The following is a 15,064-nucleotide window of genomic DNA, read 5'->3' as shown; positions in this document are numbered from 1 at the left end:
GTTGGTCTGTAAAGAGGTGGTGTTGGTCTGTAAAGAGGAGGTGTTGGTCTGTAAAGAGGAGGTGTTGGTCTGTAAAGAGGTGGTGTTGGTCTGTAAAGAGGAGGTGTTTGTCTGTAAAGAGGAGGTGGTGGTCTGTAAAGAGGAGGTGTTGGTCTGAAAAGAGGTGGTGTTGGTCTGTAAAGAGGAGGTGGAGGTGTTGGTCTGTAAAGAGGAGGTGGTGGTCTGTAAAGAGGAGGTGGTGGTCTGTAAAGAGGAGGTGTTGGTCTGTAAAGAGGAAGTGTTGGTCTGTAAAGAGGAGGTGTTGGTCTGTAAAGAGGTGGAGGTGTTGGTTTGTAAAGAGGTGGAGGTATTGGTCTGCAAAGAGGTGGTGTTGGTCTGTAAAGAGGAGGTGGTTGTCTGTAAAGAGGAGGTGTTGGTCTGTAAAGAGGAGGTGTTGGTCTGTACAGAGGAGGTGTTGGTCTGTAAAGAGGAGGTGTTGGTCTGTAAAGAGGAGGTGTTGGTCTGTAAAGAGGAGGTGTTGTGACCTGCCAGGTGTAACCTACCTGAGATTCGTACAGTTTGGTCACAGGTCTGAGCTGCCAGGTGTCACCTACCTGAGAGTAGTATAGCATGGTCACAGGTCTGGTAGAGGCGACAGGACAGGTGTGTAGCCAGTGGCTGCTGGTGGCATCGCCTGGTGTTCTTGTTGAGCTCACAGCTGGACACTGGCATGTTGGGGCTGGTGAGGGGCAGAGGCTGGGGACACTGGGCAAAATCTGGGTGGTCTGTAAACTCACACAACATCATCACGTCACATGGTGTAGAGATAGAGACTGCAGTTGACGTACTCATCCTCTTGGTTGCCATAGAGGCGTACGAATCAGACAGATTTCTCTGCCGAGCTCCAGTCACATCAAGCTAACGTCACTACAGCGTTGTGTCTCCCATGTTGGATAATATTATGTACTCCTAGCCTGATCCCAGATCTGCTTGTGCTGTTTCGTCAAAACGAAAGAGGGGAGACAAACAGTTCTGGAACCAGTCTACTTGAAAACCTTTTAGGTGGTCATCAACTCACCCACGCAACGTAGCCTCTGCGTCCGGTTGTTATCCCTGACCTCGATCACCATGGGAAGGAAATGTATCTCACAGAGACCGCCGCTGCGCTCCACCCTCCCTGGGCCGCTCCTGGGCCTCGCCGCAGTAGCCCTGCGGGCGCGCCCGTTCCCCGCCGGCCGCTCGCTGCCGCTCTGACGACGCTTCAGCTGGTTCTGACAGCGACTCTTTAGGGCCAGGGTCAGACACTCCTCTCCTGGAGACAACAACAACAACACAGATCATGTCAGGTGAGACAACAACAACACAACACATATCAAAGCACATCACATATCAAAACACAACACAACACATGTCAAAGCACATCACATATCAAAACACAACACAACACATATCAAAACACAACACATATCAAAACACAACACATATCAAAACACAACACATATCAAAACACAACACATATCAAAATACAACACATATCAAAACACAACACATATCACAACACAACACATATCACAACACAACACATATCACAACACAACACATATCAAAACACAACACAACACATATCAAAGCACATCACATATCAAAACACAACACAACACATATCAAAGCACATCACATATCAAAACACAACACAACACATATCAAAACACAACACAACACATATCAAAACACAACACATATCAAAACACAACACATATCAAAACACAACACATATCAAAATACAACACATATCACAACACAACACATATCACAACACAACACATATCAAAACACAACACATATCAAAACACAACACAACACATATCAAAGCACATCACATATCAAAACACAACACAACACATATCAAAGCACATCACATATCAAAACACAACACATATCACAACACAACACATATCAAAACACAACACATATCGAAACACAACACATATCAAAACACAACACATATCAAAACACAACACAACACATATCAAAGCACATCACATATCAAAACACAACACAACACATATCAAAGCACATCACATATCAAAACACAACACAACACATATCAAAACACAACACATATCAAAACACAACACAACACATATCAAAACACAACACAACACATATCAAAGCACATCACATATCAAAACACAACTCAACACAACACACTCCCATGTCCACAGCCCAGGCCCCCCATGTCCACAGCACAGGCTCCCCATGTCCACAGCCTGCGTCTGTGTTTAACAAGACAAAGCTGACTTGACATATGTTTCATGAGACATACGGGGCAGAGAGAAACAGCATTGGGGTGAATACGGTGGGACACGTGGATTTGAGCAAGTGTGATGCCATTCAGGTTAGTGGAAATGTTGAGTTGTCCTGTCTCTTTGTCTATGTATGTTTTTATTGTAACACAAAAAAAACTAAAATATTAAAATGTGTATTTATATATTTTTGACGAAAGTTGGGAGAGAGCTCAATGGACCGGTCATGCAAGATGAACACTCACTAAGAGAGAAAGTGTGTGTTAACTTTAAGGTATAGGGGGCAGTATTTTCATTTTCGGATGAAAAGCGTGCCCAGAGTAATCTGCCTAATACTCGGGCCCAGAGTCAAATATTTGCATATTATTAGTAGATTTGAATAGAAAACACTCTGAAGTTTCTAGAACTGTTTGAATGATGTCTGTGAGTATAACAGAACTCATATGACAGGCAAAAACCTGAGAAAAATCCAACCAGGAAGTGGGAAATCTGAGAATTGAAGTTTTCTTTTGAATCCCTATCGAAACTACATTTTACATTTTACATTTTAGTCATTTAGCAGACGCTCTTATCCAGAGCGACTTACAAATTGGTGCATACACCTATAATATCCAGTGGAACAACCACTTTACAATAGTGCATCTAAATCTTTTAAGGGGGGGGTTAGAAGGATTACTTTATCCTATCCCAGGTATTCGTTGAAGAGGTGGGGTTTCAGGTGTCTCCGGAAGGTGGTGATTGACTCCGCTGTCCTGGCGTCGTGAGGGAGCTTGTTCCACCATTGGGGTGCCAGAGCAGCGAACAGTTTTGACTGGGCAGTGTCTGTGGGGTCACGTTGCACTTCCTAAGGCTTCCATTGGCTGTCAACAGCCTTTAGAAACGTGTTTCATCCTTTTCCTGTTACTGGGCAGAAAATAGGAGCTCAGTCAATGAGTGGACTGCCTGGGACCAGTGAGTTGTTTACTGCGCAGGCACGTTTGGCGCGCCCCTCCTTTTTTTTCTCCTCTGTAATGAATACGCTATTGTCCGGTTGGAATATTATCAACGTTTTAAGTTAAAAAGACCCTAAGGATTGATTGTAAACAACGTTTGACATGTTTCTACGAACGGTAATGGAACTATTTGACTTTTCGTGTCTGGATTTACGCTCGCGCGTTATGCCTTTGGATAGTGATCTGAACGCACGAACAAAACAGAGGTATTTGGACATAAATATGGAGTATTTCAAACAAAAATAACATTTCTTGTGGAAGTAGGAGTCCTGGGAGTGCATTCTGACGAAGATCAGCAAAGGTAAGAGAATATTTATAATACTAATTCTGAGTTTAGTTGACCCCAGAACTTGGCGGGTATCTGTATAGCTTGCTTTGATGGTTGAACTATGTACTCAGAATATTGAAAAATGTGCTTTCTCCGTAAAGCTATTTTAAAATCTGACACAGCGGTTGCATTAAGGAGAAGTATATCTATAATTCTTTCAATAACTGTTGTAAATTTTATCAACGTTTATGATGAGTATTTTTGTAAATTGATGTGCTCATTCACTGGAAGTTTTGGTGGAAATACATTTTCTGAACATCACCCGCCAATGTAAAATGGGGTTTTTGGATATAAATATGAACTTTATCGAGCAAAACATACATGTATTGTGTAACATGAAGTCCTATGAGAGCCATCTGATGAAGATCATCAAAGGTTAGTGAATATTTTAGCTGTATTTTTGGTTGTTGTGAAGCATGTCCTTGCTTGGAAAATGGCTGTGTGGTTTTTCTTGTGAAGTTTATGTCCTAACACAATCTAATTTTATGCTTTCACCGTAAAGCCTTTTTGAAATCGGACAATGTGGTTAGATAAAGAGAAGTTTATCTTTAAAATGGTGTAAAATAGTTGATTGTTTGAGAAAATGAAATGATGAGATTTTTGCTGTTTTGTATTTCGCGCCATGCTATTTCACTGGCTGTTGATTGTGTGTACGCTAGCGTCCCACCTAACCCATAGAAGTTAACTGTGGTAACTAACCCGTTTCATGTTGTTAACTGTGGTAACTAACCCGTTGTCACATCCTGACCATAGTAGTGGTTATTTTCTATGGTAGAGTAGGTCAGGGCGTGACAGGGGGTGTTTGTCTATGTTTTGTATTTCTATGTTCAGTTTCTAGTTTTGTATTTCTAGGTTGGTTTTGTTTGGTATGATCTCCAATTAGAGGCAGCTGGTCGTCGTTGTCTCTAATTGGAGGTCATATTTAAGCTGATGTTTGTCCCACCTGATTTTGTGGGTGACTATATTTTGAGTAGTGTTTGTTTCTCTCTGTGTCACGGTTTGTTGTTTTGTTAATTCAGTTATTTATGTTTTTTGCAAAGTTTCACGGATTTAATAAAATGTTGAACTACAGCCACGCTGCACTTTGGTCTGCTCCTTTCGACAGTCCGTGACACCCGCTCCATGTTGCTCACTGTGGTAACTAACCCATTTCATGTTGCTCACTGTGGTAACTAACCCATTTCATGTTGCTCACTGTGGTAACTAACCCATTCCATGTTGTTAACTGTGGTAACTAACCCATTCCATGTTGTTAACTGTGGTAACTAACCCGTTCCCTGTTGTTAACTGTGGTAACTAACCCGTTCCCTGTTGTTAACTGTGGTCACTAACCCGTTCCCTGTTGCTCACTGTGGTAACTAACCCATTTCATGTTGCTCACTGTGGTAACTAACCCATTTCCTGTTGTTTAACTGTGGTCACTAACCCATTTCCTGGGTCTCGTTATATTGAACACAAAAAGACCTGGGTGGTGCACTCTCTCTCTCTTAATGTTCCCTCTCAGCTTCAGAGGAGGTGGTCAAGCTTGGACACATGCAAAACCCCACAACACTTCCAGCTGACCCTCACAGATAGCTGACCCTCACAGATAGCTGACCCTCACAGATAGATGACCCTCACAGGTAGTTGACCCTCACAGGTAGATGACCCTTACACGTAGATGACCCTCACAGGTAGCTTACCCTCACAGGTAGCTGGCCCTCACAGGTAGCTGATCCTCACAGGTAACTGACCATCACAGATAACTGACCCTCACATATAGAAAAGCCCATCACAGATAGATGACCCTCACAGACTGTATTGATAATTAACCTGGAACCCTGTCAACATTGGTCTCTGTCTGTCCACTGTCATGTACTAGAATGGAGTGTGAGGGGCAGGGCAGGACTGTCATGTACTAGACTGGAGTGTGAGGGGCAGGACTGTCATGTACTAGACTGGAGTGTGAGGGGCAGGACTGTCATGTACTAGACTGGAGTGTGAGGGGCAGGACTGTCATGTACTAGACTGGAGTGTGAGGGGCAGGACTGTCATGTACTAGACTGGAGTGTGAGGGGCAAGGCAGGACTGTCATGTACTAGACTGGAGTGTGAGGGGCAAGGCAGGACTGTCATGTACTAGACTGGAGTGTGAGGGGCAAGGCAGGACTGTCATGTACTAGACTGGAGTGTGAAGGGCAAGGCAGGACTGTCATGTACTAGACTGGAGTGTGAGGGGCAGGACTGTCATGTACTAGACTGGAGTGTGAGGGGCAGGACTGTCATGTACTAGACTGGAGTGTGAGGGGCAGGACTGTCATGTACTAGACTGGAGTGTGAGGGGCAGGGCTGTCATGTACTAGACTGGAGTGTGAGGGGCAGGGCAGGACTGTCATGTACTAGACTGGAGTGTGAGGGGCAAGACTGTCATGTACTAGACTGGAGTGTGAGGGGCAGGACTGTCATGTACTAGACTGGAGTGTGAGGGGCAGGACTGTCATGTACTAGACTGGAGTGTGAGGGGCAGGGCTGTCATGTACTAGACTGGAGTGTGAGGGGCAGGGCTGTCATGTACTAGACTGGAGTGTGAGGGGCAGGACTGTCATGTACTAGACTGGAGTGTGAGGGGCAGGGCAGGGCAGGACTGTCATGTACTAGACTGGAGTGTGAAGGGCAGGACTGTCATGTACTAGACTGGAGTGTGAGGGGCAGGGCTGGACTGTCATGTACTAGACTGGAGTGTGAAGGGCAAGGCAGGACTGTCATGTACTAGACTGGAGTGTGAGGGGCAGGGCTGGACTGTCATGTACTAGACTGGAGTGTGAGGGGCAGGACTGTCATGTACTAGACTGGAGTGTGAGGGGCAGGGCTGGACTGTCATGTACTAGACTGGAGTGTGAGGGGCAGGGCAGGACTGTCATGTACTAGACTGGAGTGTGAGGGGCAGGGCTGGACTGTCATGTACTAGACTGGAGTGTGAGGGGCAGGAGTGTCATGTACTAGACTGGAGTGTGAGGTGCAGGAGTGTCATGTACTAGACTGGAGTGTGAGGGGCAGGACTGTCATGTACTAGACTGGAGTGTGAGGGGCAAGACTGTCATGTACTAGACTGGAGTGTGAGGGGCAAGACTGTCATGTACTAGACTGGAGTGTGAGCGGCAGGAGTGTCATGTACTAGACTGGAGTGTGAGGGGCAGGGCAGGACTGTCATGTACTAGACTGGAGTGTGAGGGGCAGGGCAGGACTGGCATGTACTAGACTGGAGTGTGAGGGGCAGGGCAGGACTGTCATGTACTAGACTGGAGTGTGAAGGGCAGGGCAGGACTGTCATGTACTAGACTGGAGTGTGAGGGGCAGGACTGTCATGTACTAGACTGGAGTGTGAGGGGCAGGGCAGGACTGTCATGTACTAGACTGGAGTGTGAGGGGCAGGGCAGGACTGTCATGTACTAGACTGGAGTGTGAGGGGCAGGGCTGTCATGTACTAGACTGGAGTGTGAGGGGCAGGGCTGTCATGTACTAGACTGGAGTGTGAGGGGCAGGGCAGGACTGTCATGTACTAGACTGGAGTGTGAGGGGCAAGGCAGGACTGTCATGTACTAGACTGGAGTGTGAAGGGCAGGACTGTCATGTACTAGACTGGAGTGTGAGGGGCAGGGCAGGACTGTCATGTACTAGACTGGAGTGTGAGGGGCAGGGCAGGACTGTCATGTACTAGACTGGAGTGTGAGGGGCAAGGCAGGACTGTCATGTACTAGACTGGAGTGTGAGGGGCAGGGCAGGACTGTCATGTACTAGACTGGAGTGTGAGGGGCAGGGGAGGACTGTCATGTACTAGACTGGAGTGTGAGGGGCAGGGCAGGACTGTCATGTACTAGACTGGAGTGTGAGGGGCAAGGTAGGGCTGTCATGTACTAGACTGGAGTGTGAGGGGCAAGGCAGGACTGTCATGTACTAGACTGGAGTGTGAGGGGCAAGGCAGGACTGTCATGTACTAGACTGGAGTGTGAGGGGCAGGGCAGGACTGTCATGTACTAGACTGGAGTGTGAGGGGCAGGGCAGGACTGTCATGTACTAGACTGGAGTGTGAGGGGCAAGGTAGGACTGTCATGTACTAGACTGGAGTGTGAGGGGCAAGGCAGGACTGTCATGTACTAGACTGGAGTGTGAGGGGCAAGGCAGGACTGTCATGTACTAGACTGGAGTGTGAGGGGCAGGGCAGGACTGTCATGTACTAGACTGGAGTGTGAGGGGCAGGGCAGGACTGTCATGTACTAGACTGGAGTGTGAGGGGCAGGGCAGGACTGTCATGTACTAGACTGGAGTGTGAGGGGCAAGGTAGGACTGTCATGTACTAGACTGGAGTGTGAGGGGCAAGGCAGGACTGTCATGTACTAGACTGGAGTGTGAGGGGCAGGGCAGGACTGTCATGTACTAGACTGGAGTGTGAGGGGCAGGACAGGGCTGTCATGTACTAGACTGGAGTGTGAGGGGCAGGGCAGGACTGTCATGTACTAGACTGGAGTGTGAGGGGCAGGGCTGTCATGTACTAGACTGGAGTGTGAGGGGCAGGGCAGGACTGTCATGTACTAGACTGGAGTGTGAGGGGCAGGGCAGGACTGTCATGTACTAGACTGGAGTGTGAGGGGCAGGGCAGGACTGTCATGTACTAGACTGGAGTGTGAGGGGCAGGGCAGGACTGTCATGTACTAGACTGGAGTGTGAGGGGCAGGGCAGGACTGTCATGTACTAGACTGGAGTGTGAGGGGCAGGGCAGGACTGTCATGTACTAGACTGGAGTGTGAGGGGCAGGGCAGGACTGTCATGTACTAGACTGGAGTGTGAGGGGCAGGGCAGGACTGTCATGTACTAGACTGGAGTGTGAGGGGCAGGGCAGGACTGTCATGTACTAGACTGGAGTGTGAGGGGCAAGGCAGGACTGTCATGTACAAGACTGGAGTGTGAGGTGCAGGGCAGGACTGTCATGTACTAGACTGGAGTGTGAGGGGCAGGGCAGGACTGTCATGTACTAGACTGGAGTGTGAGGGGCAAGGCAGGACTGTCATGTACTAGACTGGAGTGTGAGGGGCAGGGCAGGACTGTCATGTACTAGACTGGAGTGTGAGGGGCAAGGCAGGACTGTCATGTACTAGACTGGAGTGTGAGGGGCAGGGCAGGACTGTCATGTACTAGACTGGAGTGTGAGGGGCAGGGCAGGACTGTCATGTACTAGACTGGAGTGTGAGGGGCAAGGCAGGACTGTCATGTACTAGACTGGAGTGTGAGGGGCAGGGCAGGACTGTCATGTACTAGACTGGAGTGTGAGGGGCAGGGCAGGACTGTCATGTACTAGACTGGAGTGTGAGGGGCAGGGCAGGACTGTCATGTACTAGACTGGAGTGTGAGGTGCAGGGCAGGACTGTCATGTACTAGACTGGAGTGTGAGGGGCAGGGCAGGACTGTCATGTACTAGACTGGAGTGTGAGGGGCAGGGCAGGACTGTCATGTACTAGACTGGAGTGTGAGGGGCAGGGCAGGACTGTCATGTACTAGACTGGAGTGTGAGGGGCAGGGCAGGCTGTCATGTACTAGACTGGAGTGTGAGGGGCAGGACTGTCATGTACTAGACTGGAGTGTGAGGGGCAGGGCAGGACTGTCATGTACTAGACTGGAGTGTGAGGGGCAGGGCAGGACTGTCATGTACTAGACTGGAGTGTGAGGGGCAGGGCAGGACTGTCATGTACTAGACTGGAGTGTGAGGGGCAAGGCAGGACTGTCATGTACTAGACTGGAGTGTGAGGGGCAGGGCAGGACTGTCATGTACTAGACTGGAGTGTGAGGGGCAAGGCAGGACTGTCATGTACTAGACTGGAGTGTGAGGGGCAGGGCAGGACTGTCATGTACTAGACTGGAGTGTGAGGGGCAGGGCAGGACTGTCATGTACTAGACTGGAGTGTGAGGGGCAAGGCAGGGCTGTCATGTACTAGACTGGAGTGTGAGGGGCAGGGCAGGACTGTCATGTACTAGACTGGAGTGTGAGGGGCAGGGCAGGACTGTCATGTACTAGACTGGAGTGTGAGGGGCAGGGCAGGACTGTCATGTACTAGACTGGAGTGTGAGGGGCAGGGCAGGACTGTCATGTACTAGACTGGAGTGTGAGGGGCAGGGCAGGACTGTCATGTACTAGACTGGAGTGTGAGGGGCAGGGCAGGACTGTCATGTACTAGACTGGAGTGTGAGGGGCAGGGCAGGACTGTCATGTACTAGACTGGAGTGTGAGGGGCAGGGCAGGACTGTCATGTACTAGACTGGAGTGTGAGGGGCAGGGCAGGACTGTCATGTACTAGACTGGAGTGTGAGGGGCAGGGCAGGACTGTCATGTACTAGACTGGAGTGTGAGGGGCAGGGCAGGGCTGAGAAGTTAAAAGGGTCAGTTAGAGAGACACAGTTGAGAGTTGTGGAACTCCTTCCTCTTGTCCCAGCAGGGTGGAGAGGCTGAAATGTCTGGGTGGTGTTGACTGGAATGGATGGGTACAGTACAGTGTGTTGAACTTTTAGCTAAGGACAGCATCCACTCAAGATGAATAATGGAGAGGTGTTACTGTGAATACATGACTGGTGACTGTGGCTGGGTTCAGCCATGCATCTGAGCGTTCTACTACCCCAGCAGGGTGTCCACCACCTGGCAGTGCCTGAGAGCTCTCTTCTCTCACGTTGCTTACTGCTTACAAACTCTCACTCGCTCTCTCTCTCACACACATACACACTTTCACGCAAGCGCGCGCACACATGGTATACACACACACACACACACACACACACACACACACAGTACACACACACACACTGTCCCGTTCCGGTTCTCTCACAATGCTCTCAACCCTTCAGCGTCTTTGCAGTGTGTAAGAGATTTTCCCCTTACAGCCTCGTTAGAATACAAAAGGTCTCCCTCTTATAGGAGTTAAGCTATGTAACTTCTGACCATTTGAAAAACACTTGATAATTTATTTATTTATTTAAAAAGAAAAAAAGAGAGGTCTCCCATTCTTACAGCCTGAGCCGTAGGGAATATCTGTGGATCAAGTGGCTTGATAAACGGTTGAAAAAGCTTTCCATGTAGGAAATCACATATATATTCAATCAAACCACACCTTAGAAATATTCTACAATAAACTGGAATACCAGTACTTATATTCAATCAAACCACACCTTAGAAATATTCTACAATAAACTGGAATACCAGTACTTATATTCAATCAAACCACACCTTAGAAATATTCTACAACAATCTGGAATACCAGTACTTATATTCAATCAAACCACACCTTAGAAATATTCTACAACAAACTGGAATACCAGTACTTATATTCAATCAAACCACACCTTAGAAATATTCTACAACAAACTGGAATACCAGTACTTATATTCAATCAAACCACACCTTAGAAATATTCTACAATAAACTGGAATACCAGTACTTCTATTCAATCAAACCACACCTTAGAAATATTCTACAACAATCTGGAATACCAGTACTTATATTCAATCAAACCACACCTTAGAAATATTCTACAACAATCTGGAATACCAGTACTTATATTCAATCAAACCACACCTTAGAAATATTCTACAACAATCTGGAATACCAGTACTTATATTCAATCAAACCACACCTTAGAAATATTCTACAATAAACTGGAATACCAGTACTTATATTCAATCAAACCACACCTTAGAAATATTCTACAATAAACTGGAATACCAGTACTTATATTCAATCAAACCACACCTTAGAAATATTCTACAACAATCTGGAATACCAGTACTTATATTCAATCAAACCACACCTTAGAAATATTCTACAATAAACTGGAATACCAGTACTTATATTCAATCAAACCACACCTTAGAAATATTCTACAATAAACTGGAATACCAGTACTTATATTCAATCAAACCACACCTTAGAAATATTCTACAACAAACTGGAATACCAGTACTTATATTCAATCAAACCACACCTTAGAAATATTCTACAACAAACTGGAATACCAGTACTTATATTCAATCAAACCACACCTTAGAAATATTCTACAACAAACTGGAATACCAGTACTTATATTCAATCAAACCACACCTTAGAAATATTCTACAACAAACTGGAATACCAGTACTTATATTCAATCAAACCACACCTTAGAAATATTCTACAACAATCTGGAATACCAGTACTTATATTCAATCAAACCACACCTTAGAAATATTCTACAACAAACTGATCTGGAATACCAGTACTTAATAAAGCCCTTCTTTAATAAGAACATTTTCAACCAGCTGGTAGAGAATATTATGACAATGGATTTAGAGATGGATATGAAACAAACCTTAAACCTGATTGGGGGGGGGTTGCTGCAGTCCAGTGTTGTGGCACCCCTTAACTCTGTCCATTCAGAGAGTTGTAAGAACACTCAAAGTCAGTCACCAAAGATATGGGATAAAAATAAATAAAAAAGTAGGAATTTTAGTTGATGAGGGACAAATATTGCACCATTCAAGGACTATGAAAAATATCTAAAAAAATAAATAAATAAAAAAACTACAATTTTTAGGAAAATGTGCTCAACCAGGCTGTTGATAAAACAAACAAGGTGACTATGACAACGTGCAATATTATTAGCTAATATAAAGTGGTTTAATCACATTTCATGACCCATGGGATCAATTAATTAATATTCAGACTTAAAGTCGTCTATAATATAATCCCTATAATAGTCATAGAACAAGAGATATTGCACTATACACCAACTGAAAATGCATTAACTTCAATGTAGTTGAATATTCATGTTTGGACATACTAAATGATCATAATTTGTTAAAAAAAATTGTCACCAGTCCTCATTTACCGATACTTACCTACCTATACAAGTCATTGAAGCTAACCTAGAGAATTTTTTTTGTGATGAGTAAAAAATGCTAGGCCGGCACAAATTGCCATTCGAATAAGGCAGTGCTGATATGACCCTATTATGAATTCTTAACTGCGTGGTAGAGTTCTGTTATTTCCTAAAGAAACATCAAGTTGAAACAGTTTTTTTTTTAGGGGGGGGGAAGTTCTTATTTGCAATGTTAGAAATACGATTTTATTTATTTTTTTAAAACATGTTTTTCAAGAAGGGACAGTTAAAGAGTTTAAGACTTACATTTCACCTTACAATTAGGCTAATTCATCTTTAAATGGGACAGCCTTTCAAAACGTTATTGTAGAATAAAATGTGGACATTTACCCTCCGACTGGGTACACACTGGTTGAATCAACGCTGTTTCCACCCAACGAGGAATAGACATTGAATTGATGTCTGTGCCCAGTGAGCTACTTATAAGAAAACAACTTTTATTAAAATAATAAAGTTATACATTGAGATATCCATATTAATTAAACGTTTATTTTTTTCAAAGTAAACCTATTACAATGAATTTGTTCTTACCTAAATAAATTCCATCCATGTGTGCACATTTTTTCTTGGTCGTGTTTAGGTCCACATAAAAGAGAACCACGGGGTGTCCGAAACTCTCTCCGGGACTGGGATCTAACACCAACACCGCATCATGAACAGTCGATCCCGGGAAGAAATCCTGATGTCTTCTACTGTCCTCCAGTACCGAACTCATACCATAACCTCCTTGCTTCGGCGGTAGCATCCCCGAAGAATAGGAATCTGGGAGAATGGCGAGTACTTTCTCGGAGTTTGGTTCGGAGACGTACACGGCCACCCCGCTGAGTTGAAGATGGGACAGCCGCTTACATTCGCCCTCAGACAGAGACACCCTGCGGCACAGGTTTAACTTCAGGTACTGAAACCCGGTCTTCACCCACCGATCCAAGCGGCCAAACTTCACCTGGGAACCGCGGGAGTCACCCAGGAATAAAACCAAGATCAAAAGAGACATGCGCATCCACTTGAGCCTCATGGTTTTGTTGGAAAAAAGATTTGCCATTACGCGCGTGCCAATGTATTTATTCCACTTATTATTAAATATATATATATTTTTTTTAATAAACTCTCTCAATTAAAGGCTACCACTTTCCAAAACTTAAATGTAGGCTACACGTTTATTTTGGCATAGTAAACTCTCTGTAGACGCTTACTCGACGGCTCCAAACTAAGTGTCTTATCAAATGTGTGAGATGCAGCTCTCTACATTAAAAACGAGGACTTCAAAGGGCTCAGAGCGGCTGCCTGATGGAGAGTACTGTGCAACAGTAACTCCATCCCACAGGCTCTGACATGCCAGTAAACTAAGGGGGAGAGGGGGGAGTTAGAGAGAGAGAGAGAGGGTGGGCTCTAAAGGAACCCGGTGCAGCGTGAGGATGGGGATAAGAGGTTACCTGGTTGTCAAGGGCAGGAAGAGCTGTGTGCTCATGTGCGCTCGCTGACGCACGGCAGCGTCCACTTTTGTTCCAAAGAATGCTGAGCAGGAGTCAATACTGGAAAGGATGATCCACACATAAAAATATTTATATAGTCCTATTGATTATGAAATAAACCAATATGCTTTTAAACAATATCTACTGTATCTTTAAAATAAATACTTTACGTCTGTATGTTTTCCACAGGTTGTTCCCTGGGAAGACATCAAATCAAATGTTATTTGTCACATGCGCTGAATACAACAGGTGTAGACCTTACAGTGAAATGCTTACTTACAAGCCATTAACCAACAATGCAGTTTTAAGAAAATCCCTAAAAAAGTAAGAGATAAGAATAACAAATAATTAAAGAGTGGGGCTATATACAGGGAATACCGGTATAAAGTCAATGAGTCAGTGTGCGGGGGGCACCGGTGTTGAGGTAATTGAGGTAATTATGTACATGTAGGTATAATTATTAAAGTGGCTATGCATAGATAATAACAGAGAACAGCAGCAGTGTGGGGAGGGGGGGGGAGGGGCAATGCAAATAGTCTGGGTAGCCATTTGATTGGATGTTCAGGAGTCTTATGGCTTGGGGGTAGAAGCTGTTCAGAAGCCTCTTGGACCTAGACTTGGAGCTCCGGTACCGCTTGCCGTGTGGTAGCAGAGAGAACAGTCTATGACTAGGGTGACTGGAGTCTTTGACAATTTTTAGGGCTTTCCTCTGACACCGCCTGGTATAGAGGTCCTGGATGGCAGGAAGCTTAGCCCCAGTGATGTACTGGGCCGTACGCACTACCCTCTGTAGCGGCTTGCGGTCGGAGGCCAAGCAGTTGCCGTACCAGGCAGTGGTGCAATCCGTCAGGATGCTCTCGATGGTGCAGCTGTAGAACTTTTTGAGGATCTGAGGACCCATGCCATATCTTTTCAGTCTCCTGAGGGGGAATAGGCTTTGTCGTGCCCTCTTCACGACTGTCTTGGTGTGCTTGGACCATGTTAGTTTGTTGGTGATGTGGACGCCAAGGAACTTGAAGCTCTCAACCTGCTCCACTACAGCCCCGTCGATGAGA

At 45.6% G+C, this 15,064-nt stretch overlaps 1 protein-coding gene across 1 annotated transcript in view; it reads right to left on the bottom strand.

Annotated features, from left to right (window-relative positions):
• The window catches only part of si:ch211-67e16.11 (uncharacterized), a 37,858-nt gene extending 24,027 nt beyond the window's left edge, over positions 1 to 13,831 (bottom strand). Inside the window, exons 1-3 of the mRNA XM_045704924.1 lie at positions 13,069 to 13,831; positions 1,058 to 1,291; positions 594 to 764 (exon numbers count right to left, since the gene is read on the bottom strand). Coding sequence (XP_045560880.1) covers positions 594 to 764; positions 1,058 to 1,291; positions 13,069 to 13,579 — 916 coding nt within the window. The 5' untranslated portion in view covers positions 13,580 to 13,831. The remainder of the gene's footprint in view (positions 1 to 593; positions 765 to 1,057; positions 1,292 to 13,068) is intronic.
• Positions 13,832 to 15,064: the final 1,233 nt, after the last annotated feature.

This window comes from Salmo salar, chromosome ssa21 (assembly GCF_905237065.1).
Source record: "Salmo salar chromosome ssa21, Ssal_v3.1, whole genome shotgun sequence".
Lineage (NCBI taxonomy): Eukaryota > Metazoa > Chordata > Actinopteri > Salmoniformes > Salmonidae > Salmo > Salmo salar.
The sequence above is the reverse complement of the archived record's forward strand: the minus strand, read 5'-3'. Positions and strand labels throughout refer to the sequence as shown.